The sequence below is a fragment of the Rhinoraja longicauda genome, chromosome 20 (assembly GCF_053455715.1).
Source record: "Rhinoraja longicauda isolate Sanriku21f chromosome 20, sRhiLon1.1, whole genome shotgun sequence".
Taxonomy (NCBI): Eukaryota; Metazoa; Chordata; class Chondrichthyes; order Rajiformes; family Arhynchobatidae; genus Rhinoraja; species Rhinoraja longicauda.
Window position 1 is genome coordinate 28,854,544 of NC_135972.1, and position 23,493 is coordinate 28,878,036.

The 23,493-nt window shown below is 39.3% G+C and overlaps 1 protein-coding gene across 1 annotated transcript in view; it reads left to right on the plus strand.

The window, feature by feature from the left end:
• LOC144603457 (myelin regulatory factor-like protein) overlaps positions 1-21,125 on the plus strand; it is a 45,030-nt gene extending 23,905 nt beyond the window's left edge. The window contains exons 9-23 of the mRNA XM_078416666.1: positions 86-162; positions 1,482-1,592; positions 1,894-1,984; positions 2,633-2,833; positions 3,542-3,650; positions 6,245-6,354; positions 7,574-7,737; positions 8,944-9,021; positions 9,843-9,903; positions 12,169-12,248; positions 14,773-14,847; positions 15,008-15,072; positions 15,161-15,349; positions 17,629-17,679; positions 21,010-21,125. Coding sequence (XP_078272792.1) covers positions 86-162; positions 1,482-1,592; positions 1,894-1,984; positions 2,633-2,833; positions 3,542-3,650; positions 6,245-6,354; positions 7,574-7,737; positions 8,944-9,021; positions 9,843-9,903; positions 12,169-12,248; positions 14,773-14,847; positions 15,008-15,072; positions 15,161-15,349; positions 17,629-17,679; positions 21,010-21,125 — 1,578 coding nt within the window. The remainder of the gene's footprint in view (positions 1-85; positions 163-1,481; positions 1,593-1,893; positions 1,985-2,632; positions 2,834-3,541; positions 3,651-6,244; positions 6,355-7,573; positions 7,738-8,943; positions 9,022-9,842; positions 9,904-12,168; positions 12,249-14,772; positions 14,848-15,007; positions 15,073-15,160; positions 15,350-17,628; positions 17,680-21,009) is intronic.
• Positions 21,126-23,493: the final 2,368 nt, after the last annotated feature.

Here is a 23,493-nt window from a genome sequence, read left to right on the forward strand (position 1 = left end):
GCCAACAGTAGCAAGCTTAAACATAAATGGCTCCTACACTTACAATAATTTATTGCAATAATGAAAATATTATTTTTGCTCGCAGGTTGAGGCTGCAAATCAGGTGATCAGCATTGAGCAATCTCAATCAGACCGCAGCAAGAAACTTTTTAATCCAATAAGGTAAATTTAATGAAGCAGTTCAGAACGGCACAATGGTCTAGTTGCAACTTACAGCACCAGAGATCCGGTTTAATGCTGATTACAGGTGTTGTCTGCATGGAGTTTGTACGTTATCCCTGTGACCACGTGTGTTCTCCCCAGGTGCTCCTGTTTCCTCCCACACTCTAAAGACGTACAGGTTTGTGGGTTAATTGGCTTTGGTAAAATTGTAAAATTTCTCTAGTGTGTAGGATAGTGCTAGTGTCATGGGGTGATTGTTGGTCGGTGCAGTCGGTGGGCTGAACGGCCTGATTCTACGCTATATCTCTCTAAACTAAAAATGAGGCATAAGTTAACATAGAAAATTCAACTTCAACCACCAAAAAAAATGTGGTAAATGCAAAAGGAAGACTGTCATCTTTATTGCTACTGAAAAGTAAATGGGACAAGTTCTGGTGATTGTACAAATGCAGTTAAATGTGGATATCAGGAAGTAGCTTCCTGAGTTGTTCTTCACTGTACTGCTACTTTGCCAATATACTCCGCTTTGAAATGCATTTCGGTATCATCGTAACCCACTTAAATCGTCAGGAACGTGAAAGAAATTTTGGAAGTGGAATAGAATTTGCAAGCACTACGATACAAATGATTTCAAGCTAATAATTGGGCATAACCTCAATTGCAAATTGTTCCAGCATTTTCTTCTAATATACAATGTAATGCATCAATAATTGAAAGAGGAACATTTCAGTATTTTAGGTAGAAACTCCTCATCCAAATTAATTTCAATATTTTATTTAAAGTGTTGGAGTGTGTCTATATCAATCTTTTTTAAATATTCTGCTACGAAGCATCTTTCATGTGACTTTCATTTCTTGTTCTTGTATCACTTTCTAATTAAAGCTTTATAACAAGTTCTGTAATTATCTCTATTTGTTTCCATTTTGGATATTTTAGAATGAGGAGGAATTCCTTTAGCCAGAGGGTGGTGAATCTGTGAAATTCATTGCCACAGATGACTGTGGAGGCGAAGACATTGGGTATTTATAAAGTGGTGATTGATATGTTCTTGATTAGTAAGGGGATCAAAGGTTATGGGGAGAAGGCACGAGAATGCGGTTGATCAGCCATGATCAAATGGTGGAGTAGACTCGATGGGCCGAATGGCCTAATTCTGCTCCTATGTCTAATGGTGACTCCCTTTGTCCAGATTTGAATCTGCAGCTGACAATCATCGTTATTATTGAAGTCGCATTTTAATAAACACCCACAGTTTCTCAGATTACCGACAAGCTGGCTTTTGTAATTTTTAAGTGTTTTCAATGCATTTATTTTTAAAGGGTTGATTTGCCAGGAGACCAAACAACGAAAATCACTTTAGGAAGATTGCATTTTGGTGAGACAACAGCAAACAACATGAGGAAGAAAGGAAAACCTAATCCTGATCAGAGGTGAATGTGATCGAAATAAAACACGAATGTTGAGTGTTACTGGAAAAGAAGTGTACAAGGAAATGTTATCTGATGCCCCTTGTTAATTCCAATCTTAAAGAATGATTCGCACAAATTATTACCAAAACTTTTTTCAACTGCTGATAATCCCCTTGTATTTTGATGTTTTATTTCTATTATACTTCGTTCAATCTCAGTAAATAATATAAAATTATTTATTCATGACTCATCAAAATTATCTGTGTATATATTAATAGAAAGGAAACTGACTTTGCCATAATGGGACTTTCTCCTTTTTCAGATATTTTATGCTTGTGGTGGGTCTCAACGCTATCAGTCAAAACCAGAATTATTTATTAGTGGCTGATATATCAGAACGGATAATTGTGAGGGTAAATATGTCAGCACCCTACTTCATTCATGAAAAGTCATTTACACTATCTTGTGTTGTTAAGAAATGTGTAATTTTAAAGCAGACAGCACGGACTTTGAGTGTTATATAAATCAATGACCTTCGCATTCTAGTTTTGCAAAAACATCTTTCCAGTCCATTTATTGCATTATCAAACCTTGCATCTCTTTTAAATAATATTTCTCCAACGATGGGCAAATTCAACCCAGCCTTTATTTATTTAACTTCTTTATATGGGGAAGCAAATCCTTACTGTGTACAATATTTTTCTACTTCATGTACTTTATTGTTATTTATAGTGCAAGAAGTTTGGTACATGAATGCTTACTGACTTTGTCAGTCAGTGAACTATTGTGATGTCTGTAGAAAGGAATACAGCCCTGTTGTCTACTTTAAAAGTGGCAATTTCAGTTGCAGTTGTGGTGTTGATTACGTTATCTGGAGATATATAAGTTCTAAATAATCTACACAAATTTGATATATCAATTACTATGGCAATAATCTCACTGATCTGTATGCAACAAAAAAAAAAGAATCTCACTGTACCTTGGTCCTCGTGATAAAAAAGGAACCAATGAACTACCTTTAACAAGGATAGACTAAGCTTGCACCTTGACTTCTTTTTCAGGCTTCAAATCCTAGTCAGTTTGAGCATGATCGTGAAGTAACATGGCAACAAGGACATCTCCCCAATACAATCGCCTGTCATGGTCAAGTGGGAATCAATACGGATAGTCCTGATGAGGCATTGGTCGTGTGCGGCAATGTAAAAATAATGGGCACAGTCATGCATCCGTCTGACCAACGAGCAAAGGAGAATATCCATGAGGTATTACTGATTCATGAAATCAAACAGAAGCAAATCAGTTCAGGCAGCATTTGTGGGGAAAGGAACTATAGCTAATGTTTCAGGTCATTAATCAGGTGAAAAGTTTGCAGAGCTGCCTGATTTGCTGAATATTTTCTTTTTCATTATAGGTTTACATTGTCCATAGTTTTTGCATCTGTACACTGCGAATGCCTCGATTATAACCACTGACTGGTTAGCACACAACGAAAGCTTTTCATTGTACCTCAGTACACATGATAATAAACTAAGCTAAGTTAATTTAAATGATGCATAATGATTTATTTTTCTCTCAAATATGATTTTCAACAGATATATGGAGAACTTCCCTTATCTCTACCTACATCAGGAGGTATTCAGGGTCAGGCCTCTTTACATTTCTTGGCAGTCTTTCAGTGGTATTTGAGTTGTGGGCTAACCAATGCCTACTGCAACACTACTTATAAAACTGCCATAGTGTAAGAGGCCAGACCACCTCAAACTCTGCTCTATATCAAGTGACCAGTCCTCACACCATTTCTTGGATAGACACAAAATGCTGAGTAACTCAGCAGGACAGGCAGCATCTCAGGATAGAAGGAATGGGTGACGTTTTGGGCCAAGCCACCATTTCTTGCCTGCTTTTGTGACAGATAGATTTCTGTAATACAGGAACATTCAATGTATTGAAAGTTTTTGTTTATCCTGTAGGTGGACACTACTGAACAACTAAAAAGGATAACGCAAATGAGGCTCGTTGAGTATGACTATAAGCCTGACTTTGCAATAAAAATGGGAGTAGATCATACTCATGGAACTGGTAATGCAAGTCATGTTTTCATCAGAGACTATTCAATGAAATATGTTGCTTGTGTGCTTTTGCAGCAAATGCTAATGGTACATGTCCACCACCGATTTTTCAGCATCCTTGGTTCCAGAGCCTTGTCATATTATCCATTTTGCCAGACTAACAGAGTTCATGGCCTTGGATGGGATGGGGAGGTGGGGGAGGGGGGTGGGGTGGGGTGGGGGGAGGGGGGCTGAGATACTATGGGATTGGATCTGCTGCCTCTGGATGGGCCGGAGTTCCAGTGCCATGGCCACAGGGGGTAAATTTGAACCGCTGATCGGTACAGAATTTTCTGGCAACTGGTGGCTCAGTGTCCCACTGAGGTCGAGATTTGCGCGGAAGTCGGCTGCCTCACCTGGCCTAGGCGCCACATTTATGAGGGGACTTCTGGGGGGATTTCAAATGCACTTTTGTAATCTTGTCCAGATTATAGGGGGCACTGAACCACTAGTTGCCAGAAAATTGGTGTTGGACCAGTACCACTTAAGGTAGAAGCATTTCACAAGAATTGTGAAAATGAATGTGGAGTGAAGTGAAGAAGCCTCAGTATTTAGATCCCCCTCAGCTTACAAATGCCCGATTTATGTACGGCCTGTCCATGTGAAAGAACGCTTGGGAAACCAGCGCATGGATTGGCTGGCTGCTGCGCGACTTCAGGTGACCATATCAAACCCCCAAAAAATGCATTCTACTTTACACATTGAAATCTATTTATTGATTCCTTTCCAAAGACGTGCCATACTAGCAGTATCCTTTTTATACCCACCAATTGTATTGAAAACAGTGCCTGCAGTAAAATCTTGCAAAGGGATATCATTAGTGGCTTGGGATATGGCAAAATTTGTCAATATCAGTTTTATCATGAAGAATGGCAAAATGAGATTTCAAATGTTATCTGTTTCACAGACTATCTATTCCAATGAGACAGCCCACCTCTGCAGGCATCATTTGTCATGTAGCATTTTGGTCGACAGCCACAATTCCGTCTTGTAAACTGTTCAAATTGTAGCCCATTCGTATCCGGGAAGGATCTGTTGATATAATAGAGTTGAAAATGCAACCGTTTTTTTGTTTTTTGTGTTGTATTTTCCCATAAATATTCAAGAGTATTAAAATGGCATTCCTCAATTTATCTTGTGTTTCTTAATCCCATTACCATGTGAAGGGGCAAGGGGTGAATCACCGGAACGTTCTAAATTACTGTGTGCACGAGGCTCCTTTGTTGAATGGTCGTTTAACCTTTCTACAATATAAATTTTGATTTGTCATGATTTTGAATAATGATCTTATTTAGTTTGGTTATGATTTCACTAATATTTATTCACAGCTGTATTGGTGCATCAACTTTTGCTGAACTTTTGCCTTGCATATTATACAGTAGTCAACTGTCCAGCCATGTAATTTGATATCATATCATATCATATCATATCATATATATACAGCCGGAAACAGGCCTTTTCGGCCCACCAAGTCCGTGCCGCCCAGCGATCCCCGTACATTAACACTATCCTACACCCTCTAGGGACAATTTTTACATTTACCCAGCCAATTAACCTACATACCTGTACGTCTTTGGAGTGTGGGAGGAAACCGAAGATCTCGGAGAAAACCCACGCAGGTCACGGGGAGAACGTACAAACTCCTTATAGTGCAGCACCCGTAGTCAGGATCGAACTTGAGTCTCCGGCGCTGCATTCGCTGTAAAGCAGCAACTCTACCGCTGCGCTACCGTGCCGCCCTGGGATTTGGGATTTGAGATATCTCTGGGATTTGCTTTTGAACGTATGTTGTCGTGTGGAATGGTAACGCTTGCTCTGCCAAAACTTTGTAGGAATGTCTTTCCATTCACAATTATTTTTTAAAAACCTGTTATTGTCGTTGCTATGGAAAAATTGTTTAACATGTAAACATTAATAGTTAAACACCTCATTAGTATATACTTTGAAGCAATTCACAGAAATCGTAGTGATTGTTAGAAATTTTGCAGTTTGCTAGTCTTTCTTTCTCTTCAAAAATGTTGTACTCCACTCGGCTACTTGAACAATTAATTTCAACGGCTACCACAGAAGTGATATTCAATGGTTTAGACGGATATGGACCAAACATGGACATATGGGACTAGTATAGATGGAGCATGTGTAGGAAGGAACTGCAGGTGCTGGTTTAAACCAAAGATAAGCACAAAAAGCTGGGGTAACTCAACGGTCCAGACAGCATTTCTGGAGAAAAGGAATAGGTGATATTTCAGGTCGAGAACCTTCTTCAGTCTATCTTGGTTGGCATGAGCAAGCTAGGCTCTAGGGCCTTTTTCCATGCTGCATGACTATAACTTCTGGCTGTTTTTAAACTAATTTAGATTAATGCCTGACCATCGTAAAGAAATCAAGTATAAAATATTAATAAACTAAATCAATAGTCACTTAAAACTGGATAATACTCTACCAGTCTGATGGAAATGTGTTTCATCTTTCAATGCTTCAAAATGAATGCTCTTAACACCTGTGCATTGGTCAGTTTAATGGTTTGTCATGACCATCATGGGCCTTATTTGTTTCTCTATGTAGGTATGATAGCACAAGAAGTGAAGGAGATTTTGCCAGCAGCAGTAAAGGAGGTTGGTGATGTGACCTACACCAATGGAGAGAAGATCAAGAACTTCCTCATGGTTGATAAAGTAATGGAAATTAGAATTTCTAATATTTGTGATTGATTTGTAATAGCAAATATTGGCTGGTGCTTCAGGCTTCATCTTACACCTTTAATGATGTGATTTTTTGTATTCAAATCAAATTTCCCTTGCATGCTTAATTAGCTTAAGAGTTACCGTGAGGTCACATAGATACCATATCATTTTGATTAAGGCCATAAAAGATTTTGCAATATTATGTATGGCAAGACTGTTTAGAGCATCAGATACCCAGTAAAATATAAGCTGATATTCATGGTTCAATATTTGAGCACATGTTATAAAGAGTAAATTAAGTTGATTTATCAAGTGCCTTTCATCCCCTAATTATTTTTCTTTTTTTAAAGTATTAATTCTGGAGGCTTTAAATACATGGCTAATTCATGGGTTGCAAATTATGCTTCTAGGTTTCAGGCCTGGTTTCTTATTTGTGTAATGCCCTTTGAGTATTTCCCTTTACCTATTATATAAACATTAAAAGAGCCTTCTATCACGGCAGAATTTGCATCATTTGCGTCACTTGGCTTTCCTGCGTTTTATACCAAGGCCTACGAAAAATGCATTCAGCCATCTCCCACCTTAACAGCAAATTTGTATCTTCCTACTTCCCATTTAATAAGTGTTGACTTTACCGATTTCCTTTTCTATATGATCTCAATTCACTCTGCCAGATTATGATATGGTAGGAAGCAACTGCAGATGCTAGTTTACACTGAAGTTCGACACAAAATGCTGGAGTAACTCAGCGGGACAGGCAGCATCTCTGGGGAGAAGTAACGGGTGACATTTTGGGTCAAGACCTTTCTTCAGTCTGAAGAAGCACTGGAAGTCCCAACCTGAAATGTCACCCATTCCTTCTCTCCAGATATGCTGCCTGTCCTGCTGAGTTACTTCATCATTTTGAGTCTATGATATAATCTTGCTGTGTTGTTACTGGTTCCCAAGGTACAATTATTTTGCAAGCAGTAAACTTGAGGCCAATGCTTGAGAAAACACCATTTGGGGGAAATTCTGACTTCTCGTTTCAGTAAATCCGACAAGTTGACTTTGATGCTGCCAGTCACTTGCCCATAGAGAAGATCTACATTTGCAACAGTTTTAATTTACATTAGTAATTCCAATAACATGGAAAGAAAGGAATCATTTTCTATATGGATGCCTGGATTTGTACTTCTGTTACCTGAAATAGGATGCTTCTGTTCCGTAGGATCAAATTTTCATGGAGAATGTTGGTGCAGTGAAGGAGTTGTGCAAGTTGACTGACAATTTGGAGAAAAGAATTCAAGAGTTAGAAGTCTGGAACAACAATCTTGCCAAATTGAAGCAAAACGGGAGCAGAAACTCCACAATGAGTGAGAGATACAGGAGCAGGTGTATATACTCTACAATTTCTATGTTCTATCCATGAACTTCTTTAGAATTAAGCTGCGCTATTGTGGCACAAATTGGATAAACTCACTGATTGAAATCAAGTGTTAATTAAAGGGGAAATATGGTTATTATAGCATCACGGGCTAGATAACCTCTTCTAACAAGGAGGGCTGGAGGATAAAAACCAACTAATGACAGTGTAATGATGTGACTATTTGTTAATCACTCTGAAAAATAAGGAGAACAAATGAAACAGCATGTTTCTAGCGAGAAATAAAGCACGTTAAGTTTGACTTTACTCAATATTTCTGTTACCCCTGCAATATCTCATGTCAAAACATTGTTCCACGAAAACTTGCAATTAACTAACAAAAGTCAGTGGAATTCTATATTATGATTCATTACATTGTTGATTATTATTTTAATTGGACAAAATATTCACAAAAATACTGCTCCTGTTATGTGCAGGACAAAATAGCTTTCATTTTCTAGAACAGACAACTATTATATTTGGATGAATGCGAGATTTATAATTTCTCTGCTCCTTAAAAATCAATGATTCACCTGATTTTGTGGAAATGAAAGCATTCCTCCAACGGCATCATCTGTTTTTTTGTTCCTTGTAATACATGTGGCAAACAATGCAGCGTTTTGTATTATCTTTCTCTAGTGTGCAGCATTAATGTAATAGCATTATGGCTGTGGCCGAGAGAAGAGGTGGCTCTCCTGCTACATGGAACAGCATGGATAAGATGGGCCAAAGGGCCTGTTTTTGTGCTGCATAGGTCTATTACGCTATACATCTTGTCACTCCTTTCCTCCAGACATGCTGCCTGACTCGCTGAGTTACTCCTGCAGTTAGTGTCTGTCTAACAGAATTAACTAATAATGACATCATTTGAGGTTGAAGAGCCCTTGTCAGAACCTTTGTCGACTATGGACGCTATCTCTGTTTCTCTTCCCACTGATGTGGTCTGACCTGCTGAGAATTTCCAGCATTTACTGTTTCTGTTTTATATTTTCGCTCACACGAATTTCTAACTATTTCCACTGATGTTTGATATTTCTAATTCACCCTAAAAATATAGTTTCTAAATCCACCTGATTCCTTCCTCCCCCCCATCCGTGGATCAAGGAATTTACCTGCACATGTTTGTTCTTTGATAAAACAGAAACATGTTTATTCAATCGGCCTTTCACCTGCAGGAGGCAGAAAGCCGACTCACCTTGCGGCTGTGGCCTACACACTACACCCAACAGGACAGAACTCAGCGAAAGGACAAAGTAAGACAAATGCAATTTTATTTATATCCAGTGTTATTTATCAATGTTTAGTTATTGCCCAGGAGCCAACCCGTTACAACCCAGGAGTGGCGCAGTGATAGAGTTGCTGCCTTACAGCGCCAGAGCACCAGGTTCAATCCTGATCTCAGGTGCTGTCTGTACAGAGTTTCCCTGTGACCGTGTGGGCTTTTCCGTGTGCTCTGGTTTCTTCCCACATTCCACATTCAATTTACTAGGCACATCCCTGCATTCACTTACCATATTCACAAGGCTCCATTGTCAGTTCATCTTGCGGAAATACAAACAGATGTATTTTCATGAATATTGTCTTATGTTGTCATTGAACAAAATAAAATAGACACACAAAGCTGGAGTAAGTCAGCGAGTCAGGCAGCATCTCTGGAGAAAAGGAATTCATATGCCTGGAGAAAGGTTTCAACTGGAAACGTCACCTATTCCTTTTCTCCAGAGATGCTGCCTGATCCGATGAGTTACTCCAGCACTTTATGTCTATCTTTGGTGTAAATCAGCACCTGCAGTTACTTCCTACATATGGAACAAAAGTAATATCAAGTTTCACAATTATTACTCTTAACGGGATTTACACGGACCATTTTCTGATATCATGACTCTGGGCACAGAATCTCAGTTGGATAGTTCAGATGCTGCCTGACCTCTTTAGTTCAAACATACATTGCATGAAGATCTCCAACCACTGAAAATGTTTCTAACGATCAACTAAGAGTAAAAATCCACATAAAATTGCTCAATCTGCCACCCTTGGAATAGACGCTTAAATTGAACCATTTACTGTTTTACAGCATGATTAGTCAATTGGACAATTTAGTGACTGCGAGGAAGCCTGTTATGACCAAGCACAAGGTATGTGAAAGCAGCAGAGATCCATCTTGTTTTTGTGCGTCCTTTCCCAATGTTGAAAAGTAGTCAAGATTTGTTTCGGAATTGCAAAATTATTTCTGTTGCCATATCCTTGAGTTCCCATAATATTGCAATATTCCTCATTACTGAGATCCTAGAAAACACGAACTGAGGAACAGCTCTTGTGATAAGCAAATGCCATAAAACCTTGCATACAAAGAAAGATTAGAAATATTTTATTACAAGGTTAAAATGATCATTTAAAATCAATTTTACATGGAAAAAATTGTTATTCAGCAATTTTATACAAGCAAATGTAAACTATATACAAAAGTCAATTAATACCTAAATATCAAAAATAACTTTGATTCTTAAGGAAAGTAAAAATGTATGTATCTTACATAGCTTTAAGACATCTCAAAACTTTTGGAGTATGGTCGCTGTTATGACTTAGGAAATCGAACAGTGAACTGCATCTGTGGTCTTTGACAAGAAATGCTAACTTTGCTTCTCTTTCTATGGTTGTTACCTGACCTGATGATTGTTTCCAACACGTTTTGTTTTTTCCCCTACAAATAGCATGAGATAAATAACTAAACCATCTCAATATTAGTTGCTTGAGGAAGGAAGGTCAAAAATCTGATTTAATCTTCGATTGAAGCAAATTGAAACTTTTTTCCTCAGTGGCAATAGGAATTCAAACAACCAAATTCAACCCTTGGGGGCAAAGTCAAAGAATAAATGGAGCAAATGGATTTAAAATTGTCCCTCACAGAACACAGAGACTAAAATATGCTAAGGTGCATCAGGTGGCACAGTGGTGCAGTAGTAGAGTTGCTGCTTAATAGTGCCAGAGACCCAGGTTTGATCCTGACTACAGGTGCTGTCTGTACGGAGTTTGTACGTTCTCCCTGTGACTGCGTGGGTTTTCTCCGGGTGCTCAGGTTTCCTCCCACACACCAAAGACGTACAGGCTTGTAGGTTAATTGGCTTTGGTAATATTGTAAATTGTCCATAGTGCGTAGGATAATGCTGGTGGACGGCGATCAGTGGTTGGGGCAGACTTGGTAGGTCGAAGGGCCTGTTTCTGTACTGTATCTCTGAAGTCTAAAGTGGTACACAAGAACCACGATATTGCTGAAATGGGCACTTCCCTGCAATACTCCATATCAAAAGTGGAATTAGATCGAAGTATTTTGTTTTTGTTTTGAAGAATTTTCTGTTCTTTGATCGCTATTACAAGAGAATATCATATTCTTTACAGATTTTCGCATAAAGGTTAGTGGTGTACTTAAGGGATTGGTGCTGGGTCCATTTTCATTTGTGGGTTAGATCAATGATTTGGGTGAGAATGTACAAGGCATGTTTTTGTAAGTTTGCAGATGACACTAAAGTAAGTGGTATTGTAGATGGTGCAGATGGTTATCAAATGTTACAGCAGAAGCTTGATCAGCTGGGCAAGTGGGCTGAGGAATGGAAAATGGAGTTTCATGCAGGCTTTTGGCCCATTGACCATCATCATTCAGGAATTAAGTATGGAAGTTAGGATGTCATGTTACAGTTGTACATCATGTTGGCAAGGCCCCTTTTGGAGTAGGGTGTTCATTTTGGTCACCCTGCTATAGGAAGGATGTTGTTAAGCTGTAAAGAATGCAGAGAAGATTTATGAGGATGTTACGAGGACATGAGGGTCTGAACTATCGGGAGAGGTTTGGGGAGGCTAGGACTTTTTTCCTTGGAACAACAGGAGGTTGAGAGGTAATCTTATGGAGATGTATAAAATCATGAGGGATATAGGTAGAGTAAAGGCACAAAGTCTTTTATCCAGAGTAGGGGGATTAAAGAACCAGAGGACATAGGTTCAAGGTGAGGGGGGAAAGATTTAATAGAAATCTGAGGGGCAACTTTTCACACAAAGAGTGGTGGGTATATGGAACGAGCTGTCAGAGGAGGTAGTTGAGGCAGGTATTGTAGCAACATTTAAAGAACATTTGGACAGGTACATACATAGGAAAGGTTTAGATGAACATGGGCCAATCGAGGGTAGGTGGGATTAGGGTAGAGGGGGCATCTTGGTCAGCATAGCCATGTTAGGCTGATGGGCCTATTTTCATGCTGCTTGACTCTATGACTATATGATTATCTTCCTTGGAATTTGTGTAGTGTTGGTATTTTAGTGATAAAACTTGATCTCATTTCAAGAAGGTGTCTGATGTCTGTAAATAAATTAATCCGAAGTACCAATTGTTCTCACTTTTTGTCATCCAGGCCTGTTTTAAACAAGACTGTTTTCCACAAAAGTGTTTCCAAATTGCCATCATAGCCTTGCTGGCTGTCATGACCTTTAGGTAAGCATAGTTTTTACAAAAAACAATTACTAATTAGTTGCAATCCTTTAAAAAAATTGTCATCCTTGCTCAGCATTTTTTGTTCCCGTGTTCTGGTTAAGTTACATTTCACATGTTTCATACAGCATTCTGCACGTTCCTTCTCATGTTCCTTGTCAGGGCAAGTGCTGAAACACTCTTCTCCCCTTTGTGACTCAGTAGCAGGCCTGTCAATGGAATCGAAATCGGATGTGATCGTAAAGGACATCTCCTCTTCTCTAAATAACAATAGTTTTCCTGACAATGGGAGCGGAAAAAGTACTTGGGCTTCCATGATCTAAATGTATACCATTTAAAAAAAGATATATATTTTTAAGATGCATTTTTAATTTATCTCTCTGCTCTATCTCCTCCTGCCAGCCCTTCACCCCAAATCATTGAAGTTTTCAGTGGCTGACCGTTAATTCCCTCCTACAGTTAATTCCAATCTTCATATCTCCTCGCGATGGATCATTTTTTCTTCAGCTCGCCCCTCACGCCCCTCACTGAATTCCAGTGGACTCCTTATTGTGCAGACACTCTGGTATCTCGTTTTCACAGCAGTGAGAATAACCAGCACCAATAGTTTAGAACATCAACACAGCTGAAAATGGAAGTTATACCCGAGAGAAGTCAGTGATGAAAAGCTTGCAATTTAAACATCAGAAATAAGAATTTTACAGAATGTAGAAACAAAGAGCTGCAGATGCCGGTTTATACTGAGGTCGGCAGAAGGGTCCCCAACCTGAAACGTCACCTTTCCTTTTTCTTCGGAGATTCTGCCTAACCTGCTGGGTTACTTCGGCACTTTGGGTCTGTCATAAGAATTTTACAGTTTGACAATGTGAAAACATATGCACTAAAGTAAGGTAGGTGTAAATACATTTGGGGCTATAACGGAAAAAAGAGACAAATTTTATACATGTACCATAGCGATGCCGCTTCTTTTTATTATCTGATTCTAAAAACGTGTGTCTAGAGACCCATTCTTGTTGTCAAAACCGTAGCTGTCTAATTTTCCACTGGGTGTGATCAACCAGTGGGAGGAAATGGAGGCATGTCCTTGTTACCACAGAGGTAAATTCCACATTACCATGTTCAAACATTGATCACAAATGTATGAAAAGTTTCCACTGAGCAGCTATTAACAGTGTAATTTATTGCTGGTGCTGCTCGATTTCATAATGGCAAGAGTTTGTTTTTTGGTTTAGTTATTATATGGTCCAGAAGGTTTGGATGTTATACTTTGCTTTTAGTTATCATGGATATTGAATTTTTAAACTCTGATCCTGAACCCCTGCTTTATTTTTCAGTGCTCTGTCCTGAATCAAAAAATCCTTTTGCATTCCTATTTTTTGCCAAGCACACCTACTCATATAATTTAAAAGAAGACACAAGGAGGCTGAAGGGTGATCTTATAGAGGATCTCATATATATAAACATGAGGGGGATAGATAGGGTGAATCCACAGAATCTTTTACCTAGAGTAGTGGAATCAAGAACCAGAGGACATAAATTTAAGGTGAGGGGAAAGATTTAATAGAAACCCGAGGGGCAACTTGTTCACACAGAGAGTGGTGGGTCTATGGAATGAGCTGCCAGAGGAGATTGAGAATGATCAGCCATGATCACATTGAATGGCGGTGCTGGCTTGAAGGGCCAAATGGCCTCCTCCTGCACCTATTGTCTATTGTCTATTGTCTATTGTCTATTGAGATAGTTGAGGCACAGACTATAACATTTAAAAGATGTTTGGCCAAGTACATGGATAGGAAAGGTTTCGGGGGATATTGGCCAAACACGGGCAAGTGGGACTAGCATAGATGGGGCATCTTGGTTGGCATGGACAAATTAAGCTGAATGGCCTGTTTCCATGCTGTATGGCTCTATGGTTTAATGACACAATGTTGGAGTAACATCTCGCACTGTGTATCTTGTAAGTGCTGGAGTGACATCTCTGGCGAACATAGATAGGTGAAGTTTTGGGTCGGGACCCTTCTTCAGACTGATTTTTTGTACTATTGTAATAACATTTGAAAATAGGTTTTACACTTGTATGTAATGTAAATTAATTATGTTCTTTACTTTATATGTTATAATTCACCCAGGCCGTGATCCTACCAAAAAAAAACCACCGGGAGAAATTTGCAATCCACCTCAGTTTAACAGCAATGGCACTCAGGATTTCTTACGAGAGATGCTAGAATCCTGAATGTGTTTTAGTTTATGTTTTTAATCTTATGGTTTTGCAAGGTGATATATTGAAACAAAAGCTTATTTTTGGTACTAACCGAATCAGGCATTTCTTAATAACTCCTGAATTATTCCAGGAATACTTCAGTATTTCTTATGAAAATATTTAGTTATTGAATTAATTCAGCCAGTTGAAAGCTTTACGTGTATTTTTTCAAAATTGATTTTATATAAGGAAAGACAGTGGTGTTCATGTACTGTTTGTCCGTGGTTCAATATGTGACAAATAACATATGTTTTTATTTTGTGGCAGTATTATTTTGATAACTGCACTCTATGTGCTAACTTTGAGTGATGAGAGAAATGATATCAACGATCTCAATAGCAGGTAAATACTTTCCCTGTAAACCTCTGTTCTTGATGGTATTTTGAACTCCTCTGGTGCACCATTTTGCTGTTTCTAATGAAATAAAAAATGATCATTGACTTGGTTAGGATAAGCTCAATCACTGAAAGATGTTTTTATAACAGTAGTTTTCCTGTTGCAGCTGTATTTCAGAGGTGTTGAGCACCAGTGAACAGCCTACTGATACCTCACATACAACTTTGCCAGGTAGATTATTTCGCTGAATGTATTTAAAATGTTGCTTAGAAAAAAAAGTTCATTGTTGCAAGCCAATTGTGTTTATTTTATTATTTAGCAGATAATGCAATTTCATTTTATACAACACTAAAAGCTGAAACCTCCCGGCCTGAAGTGACCTTCTGTGATATCTTACCCTGTATCATTGTGCATTGCTGTGCCGAGCAGTCTCAAATCAAAGGCATTCCTTTCCATCGCAGAAAGAAGAGAACCCCTCATCCTATCTTACAAAAACTTACAGAAACAGGTAAGTTTTATTGCACTATAATAGTTTTTTTTTAAAGTTTTTTTTTATTTAAAATTTTTTAAAGCATATGTACAAATAATAATAAACGACAAACTGGTTATAGAGTTCTTACATAGCTTCCATTTTTAAATTTTTAAAGAAAAGATAAAGATGAAAAGAGACTGGAAAGAAAGACTATAAACTAATAGAGAGAGAGCAAAGAAAAAAGAGAATTACTAACATAAAGATTATGGGGATAGATCCGGGAGTTAATGAGTATAGTTGTACATCCAACCTTAAACTCAAGTTTTAACTTTAGTTTTAAATTTTAATTTTGTGACAAACCCATTTACTTTTTTAAAAGTTCAATAAATGGAGACCATATTTAAAAAAATAGATCTGGTTTGTCAATTAAGGCAAACCTTATTTTTTCCAAATGCAAGGTCTCGGTCATTTCCGTAATCCACATTTTAATTGTGGGGGTTACTGGTTTTTTCCAAAATTTAAGTATTAATTTTTTCGCAGTTATTAAACTGTAGTCAAGAAAGCGTCTCTGACTTAGCGTAAAGTTTGTAATGTGTTCTGATAATCCTAAGATTATTAATTTTGGATCTAAATCTATAATAGTTTTAAAGGAATGTACGATTTTATGTTTCAATAACACTCATGCTCTTTCTTCTGTAATCTTACAATCAAAGTTAACTAGGTGTTTGTATTTAAATCCACATCGCTAGTTTAAGTCAATTTCAAAGTACAGGTCCACCACCAATTTTCCGGCAATTGATTGTTTGGCACCTCCTTTAATCTGGATAAAATGCCAAAGTGCACTTGAAATCCCCCCTGGAAGTGTCCCCTAAAATGTGGCACCCAGACGGATGTGGTGTCCGATCTCGATTTAATCGGGACTTCCGTGGCTGATTGGCGGGTTGATTTTGCCCCCTGCGGCTGGGGCTCATGAACTCCGGCCCAGCCGGAGACGGCAGATCTGTTCCCACACCTGATGTCTGAGGCCGAATTTGTCGGCTGGTATTGCGGCCCCGGAAACCTAGACTGACCGTTCCGATATCATTCAACACTTCTCGGAGGCCATGACCTCTGTTGGTCCGGATAATCTGGCAAAGCTCTGGAACCAAGGGTGCCGGAAAATCAGTGGTGAACCTGTATAATCTGTAACAAAATTGCTTGTAAAGGTTTCTTCGTTTTTGTTAATTAGAATAGATGTAAGTCATGAATATATGAAGTAATTGGTGCCAAGTCCCTTATTCCAGTTAATTCATATACAATTAGGATAGAGTTACTCTATCATTACCAGTATTGTCTTACCAACCTTGGGATGTTATGACGGTAAGATACACATGTTGTAAAGTGCTAACAGTTCACGATAAAGTGAATTGTAAATCTGGTATAAATTGGTAATTTCACAACTTGTCTTTGCAAAGGGGTGGCACAGTGGCACAGCAGTAGAGTTGCTGCCTTGCAGCGCCCGAGACCCAGGTTTGATCCTGACCTTGGGTGCTGTCCGTATGGAGTTTACATTCTCCCTGTGACTGCATGGTTTTTCTCTGGATGCTTCAGTTTCCTCCCACATTCCAAAGACGTGCAGGTTTGTAGGTTTAATTGGCTTCTGTAAATTGTCCCTAGTGTCTCGGATAGAACTAGTGTATGGGTGATCGTTGGTTGGTTTCGACTCGGTCAGCCAATGGGCCTGTTACTAATGGGCCTGTTACTAATGGGCCTGTTACCAATGGGCCTGTTACCAATGGGCCTGTTACCAATGGGCCTGTTACCAATGGGCCTGTTACCAATGGGCCTGTTACCATGCTGTATCTCTAAACTAAACTAATCTAAAAGGTTTTACATGGAATAACTGTAAAATACATGGACCTTGCTTCCATTCATCAGTTTGCCGCCTGCCAATCCTCCAGAACCAACTCCTCAAGCTCTCAACTGTTCAGTTGAGATTGAACTTTTCTGCAAATCCAGTATTATTTGTAAACCAGTATTTTCTCTGCACTCTCATGCTGTTTATCTAATAATGCTGTGTGGATACATTCTACATTTCAAATGCCCACTTTGATTGACTAAACCCTTTAGATTTTGATCCATCTGGTGGCCATTGAATCTTCAGGCCTTTGAAGCTGCTTCTATAGATGTACTCTTTACATTTCTATCAGGATAAGTCCTGCTCATAAATTCAATTTTAGAGGTTCCATTAATACACAAATTTCAATATATCTGAAACATGCTTGAAATGGTAATGTCATGAATATATTTCAGAAATAACACAGTTTATCTTTCAGGGTCAGGGACAAGCCCAGCATCAAATAAAAAGAACATGAAACACGGTGATTGTGAGTGAAATCTTCAGCCTTGTTCTCTATCTTCAATAGCAAACTGTATTGGAATTTAAAAGGACTTAAAAGAATTCAATGCTATGTCAGAGTAAAAATTAAAAGATATGATCAAGAAAATATTTTAGGCAATTTTTAATAATAGTGCTTTTCAGAATGGACTGGGGCGAGAGGGGGTAGGTAGCACAGTGTTGCAGTGGTAGAGCTGCTGCCTTACAGTGCTCCTACACCTGGGCTTGATCCTGACTATGGATGCTGTCTGTACGGAGTTTGTACGTTCTGCCTGGGACTGCGTGGGTTTTCTCCGGATGATTCAGTTTCCCCTCTCACCAAAGACACACAGATTTGTAGGTTAATTGGCTTCAGTATAATTGTAAATTGTCCTTGGTGTGCAGGATAGTGTTAGTGTGTGGGATGTTCTCTGGTTGGCACGCTGGGCCGAAGGGCCTGTTTCCTCGCTGCATCACCAAAGAGATCTGTATTTATATTAGCAATTTGGATGAGAATGTTCAAGGTGCGATCAGTAAGTTTGCACTAAAGTGGATGGTATTGTAGATAGTGAAGATAATGATCAAAAATCACGTCTTGATCAGCTGTGCAAGTGAGCTGAGGAAAGGTGAATGGAGTTTAATGCAGATAATTGTGGTTTTTCATTTTGAGAAGTCAAACCAGAGCAGTTCACAGTGAACGGCAGGGGCCTGGGGTGTGTTGTAAAATAGAAGGATCTAAGAGTGCAGGTACATAGTTCCCTGAAAGTGGTATCACAGGTAGATAGGGTGGTCGAGGAGGCTTTTGGTTCATTGACCTTCATCAGTCAGGATATTGAGTATAGAATTTGGGATATTATATTACAGTTGTATAGTATAGTATAGTATAGAACTTTATTGTCATTCGGTACAAGTACCGAACGAAATTACAGCAGTCACAAAACACAACAAAAAAAAGAAAAAAGTACACAGGACACACGACCCCAAGACAAACATCCATCACAGTGAGTCCAAACACCCCCTCACTGTGATGGAAGGCAACAAAACTTCCACTCTCTTCCCCCCGCGCCCACGGACAGGCAGCTCGACCCCTAACGAGGGGACCGACACGCACAGCCCCCGCAAGGGGATGGAAGGCCCCGCGGCCGAGCCGCACCGGGCACTGAAACGCCCCGCGGCTGAGCCGCGCCGGCGATGTTAAGTCCAGCGGCCGAGCCGACATCACATTTGTGAGGCCGCTTTTGGAGTACTGTGTTCATTTTGTTCACCCTGCTATAGGAAGAATGTCATTACGCTGGAAAGAGTGCAGGGAAGCTTCACGAGGATGTTGCCAGGACTCGAGAGTCTGAGCTGTAGGGAGATGTTGGCCAGGCTGGACTTTATGCCTTCGAGAGCGGGAAGCTGAGGGGTGATCGTACAGTGTAAAATCACAAGGGGGATAGGGTGTGGTGGATGTGCAGGGTTGTTTACCCAGGGTATGGGAATGACGAACCAGACGATATAGGTTTATGGTGAGAGGCGAAAGATTTAATAGAAATCTGAGGGGCAACAAAGGGTGGTGGGTATATGGAATGAGCCACCAGAGGAGGCAACTGAGGCAGAAACTACCACAGCATTTACAAGACATTTGGACATGTATATGGATAGAAAAGGTTGAGAAGAATATGTGCCAAGCCTGGGCAGGTAGGATTAGTGCAGATGGGGCAACTTGGTTGGCATGGGCAAGTTGTGCCAAAGGGCCTATTCCATGCTGTATGAATCCATGACTCTGTATCAGAGATACATAGAAGTAGTAACAGACAGGAAGAAAAAAAAGGGCAAGTGTTATCAAATTTAATAATGAACACCTTTTTATATACACATTAAAATGCATGGTAAGGAGTAATGTCGGTTGTTTGGAGACAATTGATGCTATGAAATAATATGAAGTAAGAAGTAATTGGATATTTTATCCATTGAAGTTTATGGAATTTAATACAGGGAATGTGAGTTGTTGCATTTTGGGAACACTCACATGGGCATGGACCTACACAGTGAACGGTAAGGCCCTGGGGAGTGTTGTAGAGCAGAGGGAACTGAGAGTACAAGTACATAGTTTTTTCAAAGTGGCATCTCAGCTAGTTAGGGTGGTCAAAAAGGCTTTTGGCACATTGGCCTGCATCAGTCAGAGCATTGAGTATAGAAGTCGGGAGGTCATGTTGCAGCTGGTGAAGACGGTGAGGCCACATTTAGCATATTGTGTTCAGTTTTTGGCACCATGTTAGAGGAAAGATGTTGTTAAAATGGAAAGGGTGCAGAGGAGATTTACAAGGATGTTGCTGAGACTCGAGGGCCTGAGGTATAGAGGGAGGTTGAGCAGGCTAGGACTCTTGGAGTGCAGGAGGATGATGGGTGATAGAGGTGTACCAAATCATGAGAAGAATAGATGGAAGCACAGAGTCTCTTGCCCAGAGTAGAGGAATCGAGAAACCGAGGATTGAGGTTTAAGGTGAGGGGGCAAAGATTTAATAGTAACCTGAGGGGTAATTTTTTCACGCAAAGGGTGTATGGAAAGAGCTGCCGGAGGAGGTAGTTGAGGCAGGTACTATCGCAATGTTTAAGAAACATTTTGACAGGTCAGTGTAGAGGACTGATTTATAGGACAGGTGGAAATCCTGTTCTTGTTTCAACTCAAAAATGCACTAAAACACTGCTATCCTCACCACAGTTGTGCGTGAGTAAATATGCATTTCCAATCTTTTCTTTTTATTTCAGATTTCTAGCATGCAAACTATGTTGTTTCAAAATGATGATTGAAATATACTTTGGCTAATAGATGTCAGACAAAGCTACCAATTTAATGTTAAACAGAGAATATATTAGCATTGAGTTTCATACATTGATGCAGGGATTATACCTTCAAGCCTTAAAACTAAATTTTCACCAGATGTGTTATTATAAAAAATACCTTACCAAAATTTAAAGTAAAAATGATGGGGGCAAGTGCTTCCCCACAGAGTGAAGTCAATGATAAACGATTGAACAGAACAGGTGTGAAGGGATCAGTTTTCACACTTTTTTTAAAAGTAGAAAATCCTCACTTTTTTAAAGTAAAATATCAGTGTCATTCTTTAATTGTAAGATTGTACCTGGACAAATTACCGTTGGTATTTACACTGTTTATATTAAGCCCTTGTTAAAATGTTCATGTATGATTCAACGATAATATCATAGGCATAAATGTGCAGTAATGTTGGATCGTTTGATGGCTTGTACTTGTGCTGAAAATGATAAGTTTGAGTTGAGATCAAGTTATGTACTGTTTAAACTTGTAATGACTTTGAATTGTTTTTGATATTAACAGGGTTTGATACATCTGTTAGATCAATACAGGTTATGGAAAGCCAACAAGTTATTGACCAGCATTACTGTGCAGAAGGACTTCGCTGTGGGTTAGTTCCTATAAAGTTTTACTCATGAAACTGAATGTACTCGCAAAAAAGCAGTACTGAGTGTCCTAATGTGTGTTTCTATTTGAATATTTTACTGCAAAGTCTTGTGCTTTCAATTATTAATGAGCCATTTATTGGCCAAAATTCAAGTGCTGCGTTTCTTCATTTATTTTTCAGGAATGGTAACTATAGCTATGTAATCCCAATCAACAAATACACTCCCGTAAATATGAGGATTACATTAGAAATAAAGTGAGTACAACTTTACACACTTTTTTCCTTTTCTTAATACATTGCACATTCGTACGTCTATTGGCACCAAAATCAACCTGATGTTAATTCATTCTCTCTCCACTATTACCGCCTGTCCTATTGAGTATTTCTGCATTTTTTGCCTTTATTATGCATGCATCAATTTTGATTGACCATGGATTTTACATAATAGGCTTTGCATTATCCAAAAGAGCTTCCTAAAATGTAAGTGACTGGATTTTATTGATCACTTCAAACAAAAGATCATTAGCTTGATACATTAAATGCCTTTCCTCATCGACCATTGTTGAGGTACTAATGAAAGGCTAACAGGGGTATAATTAAGTTTCAGAAGTCATGACATCAGTGGCACTTTGGGGCAATTGTAATTGTAGGTGAGGAAGTCTTGTGGCAGTGTCAGTTAGCAGATTTGACTATAAAGGTATTAGATGTCCAAGGTAGAAGAGCAAGGGTCACTTTTTATTTTCAAGCGCTCCTTGTGTATCAGGAGTATTGTTCCAGGATTCCCAAGGCACCCTCTTGCCTGGCTTGCTTTTACTGTCAGGACATTAATATCTGCTTTCTTATTAATGCTTGTAGTCGTTGATAGGAGAGGCAAAGAATGCAATGATATGTGCAGAATGCTAATGATATTTCTTCCAACGAGACATTCATTCCATGTCGGTACAAACACCCATATGTTTCAAATGTGGCCTTGGATTAATGTATCTGTAATTGAAGTGCTCCCGTGGTTACTGTGCCAGGTGTGAGCTGTGCACCACTTTAGATTCATTTGGAGCACGAAAACCTCAACAAGATTTCCCTGGAAGGAGCAAAATGTTCACACACAAAGTGAACCCAATCATCGTCCCTCTCCCCATCAGAACTGCCCCCTCCAGCGACTCCTTTAAGTCCAGGCTCAAAACCTATTTCTACTCCCAAGTGTTTGAGGCCCTCTGAGGGGGCGCTGTGAACTGTTTATGTATGTGCTGTTATGTTTGTGTGCCATTGTATGTTCGTTCTTAGTACCCGAACTGATGTACAGCACTTTGGTCAACGTGGGTTGTTTTTAAATGTGCTATACAAATAAAATTGACTTGACTTGACTTGACTCCAATAAATTTTAATCTTTATGCTTTGCCTTTGGCAATTTGAATTTATTTCTCCTACTTTAATCATTCTGTTTCTGTTGGAACTATATCCTCAACCTTGTCACGTTACAATAAAATATTAATCAGTTATTCTTCACAGCACCACAGCACCCTTGCTTGTTTACAAATGTATGAGGCACCTTGGCAGAACCTGCTGGGACTCTGTAAGGATGACAACTAAAAATGAAACTTTGCCAGAAATGTCACAGGTAATTTTCCATTTTGATGCCTCGTACAATATCTTGTAGAGTACATGTTTAAATGTCAAATCTATCTGTGCTTAGGAAATGAACTTGATCATAATAGACGGGTATGACTGCTAACCTATTGTCAATGTATTGTCAAAAAATTTAGTCTGAAGGTTCCCAGCCCAAAACATCGCCTATCCATGTCCTCCAGAGATGCTGCCTGACCTGTTGAGTGTCTCCAGCACTTTGTGTTCCATACATGGTTCTGGCATCTGCAGTTCTTTGCTTCTCCATTGAACTCCACTCACACAGCAGTGAGTTATGTGCATTTATCCACCACTAATGAGTTACCTCTGTCGGACACTTCCCTGACCTGTGGGGTCCACATTTATCGTGACAACTTCTTGAATGAAACTAGTTCTGACCTCATCAGCAAGGCCCTGCAAAGTACAGGGTCCCTGGTAGAAATGGTTTGCCATTTGGTGCTTTGGCAACTGGTGCTCCATCCATATCCACATCAAACTTATTTGTTACTTTTCCCTTCTGCTGAGAAGGCCATGGCAGCCTCTGCCCAGCTTATCTTAGTGTTGGTTGGTCCAATGCTTTTCATTTGGGGCCATGATTATATTATTCCAATTGGGCAGCACTGATTAAAAATTATCCAGTGGATTAGTTTCCCAAGTCCTGCTCCCGTCTGATGCATGGAATGAATGCCACACTAGCATTGTGCTTGGATCAAGAAGGGATTTTATTTCAAAAAGAACACAAAGTGCTGGAGTAACTCAGCAAAGTCAGGCAGCATCTC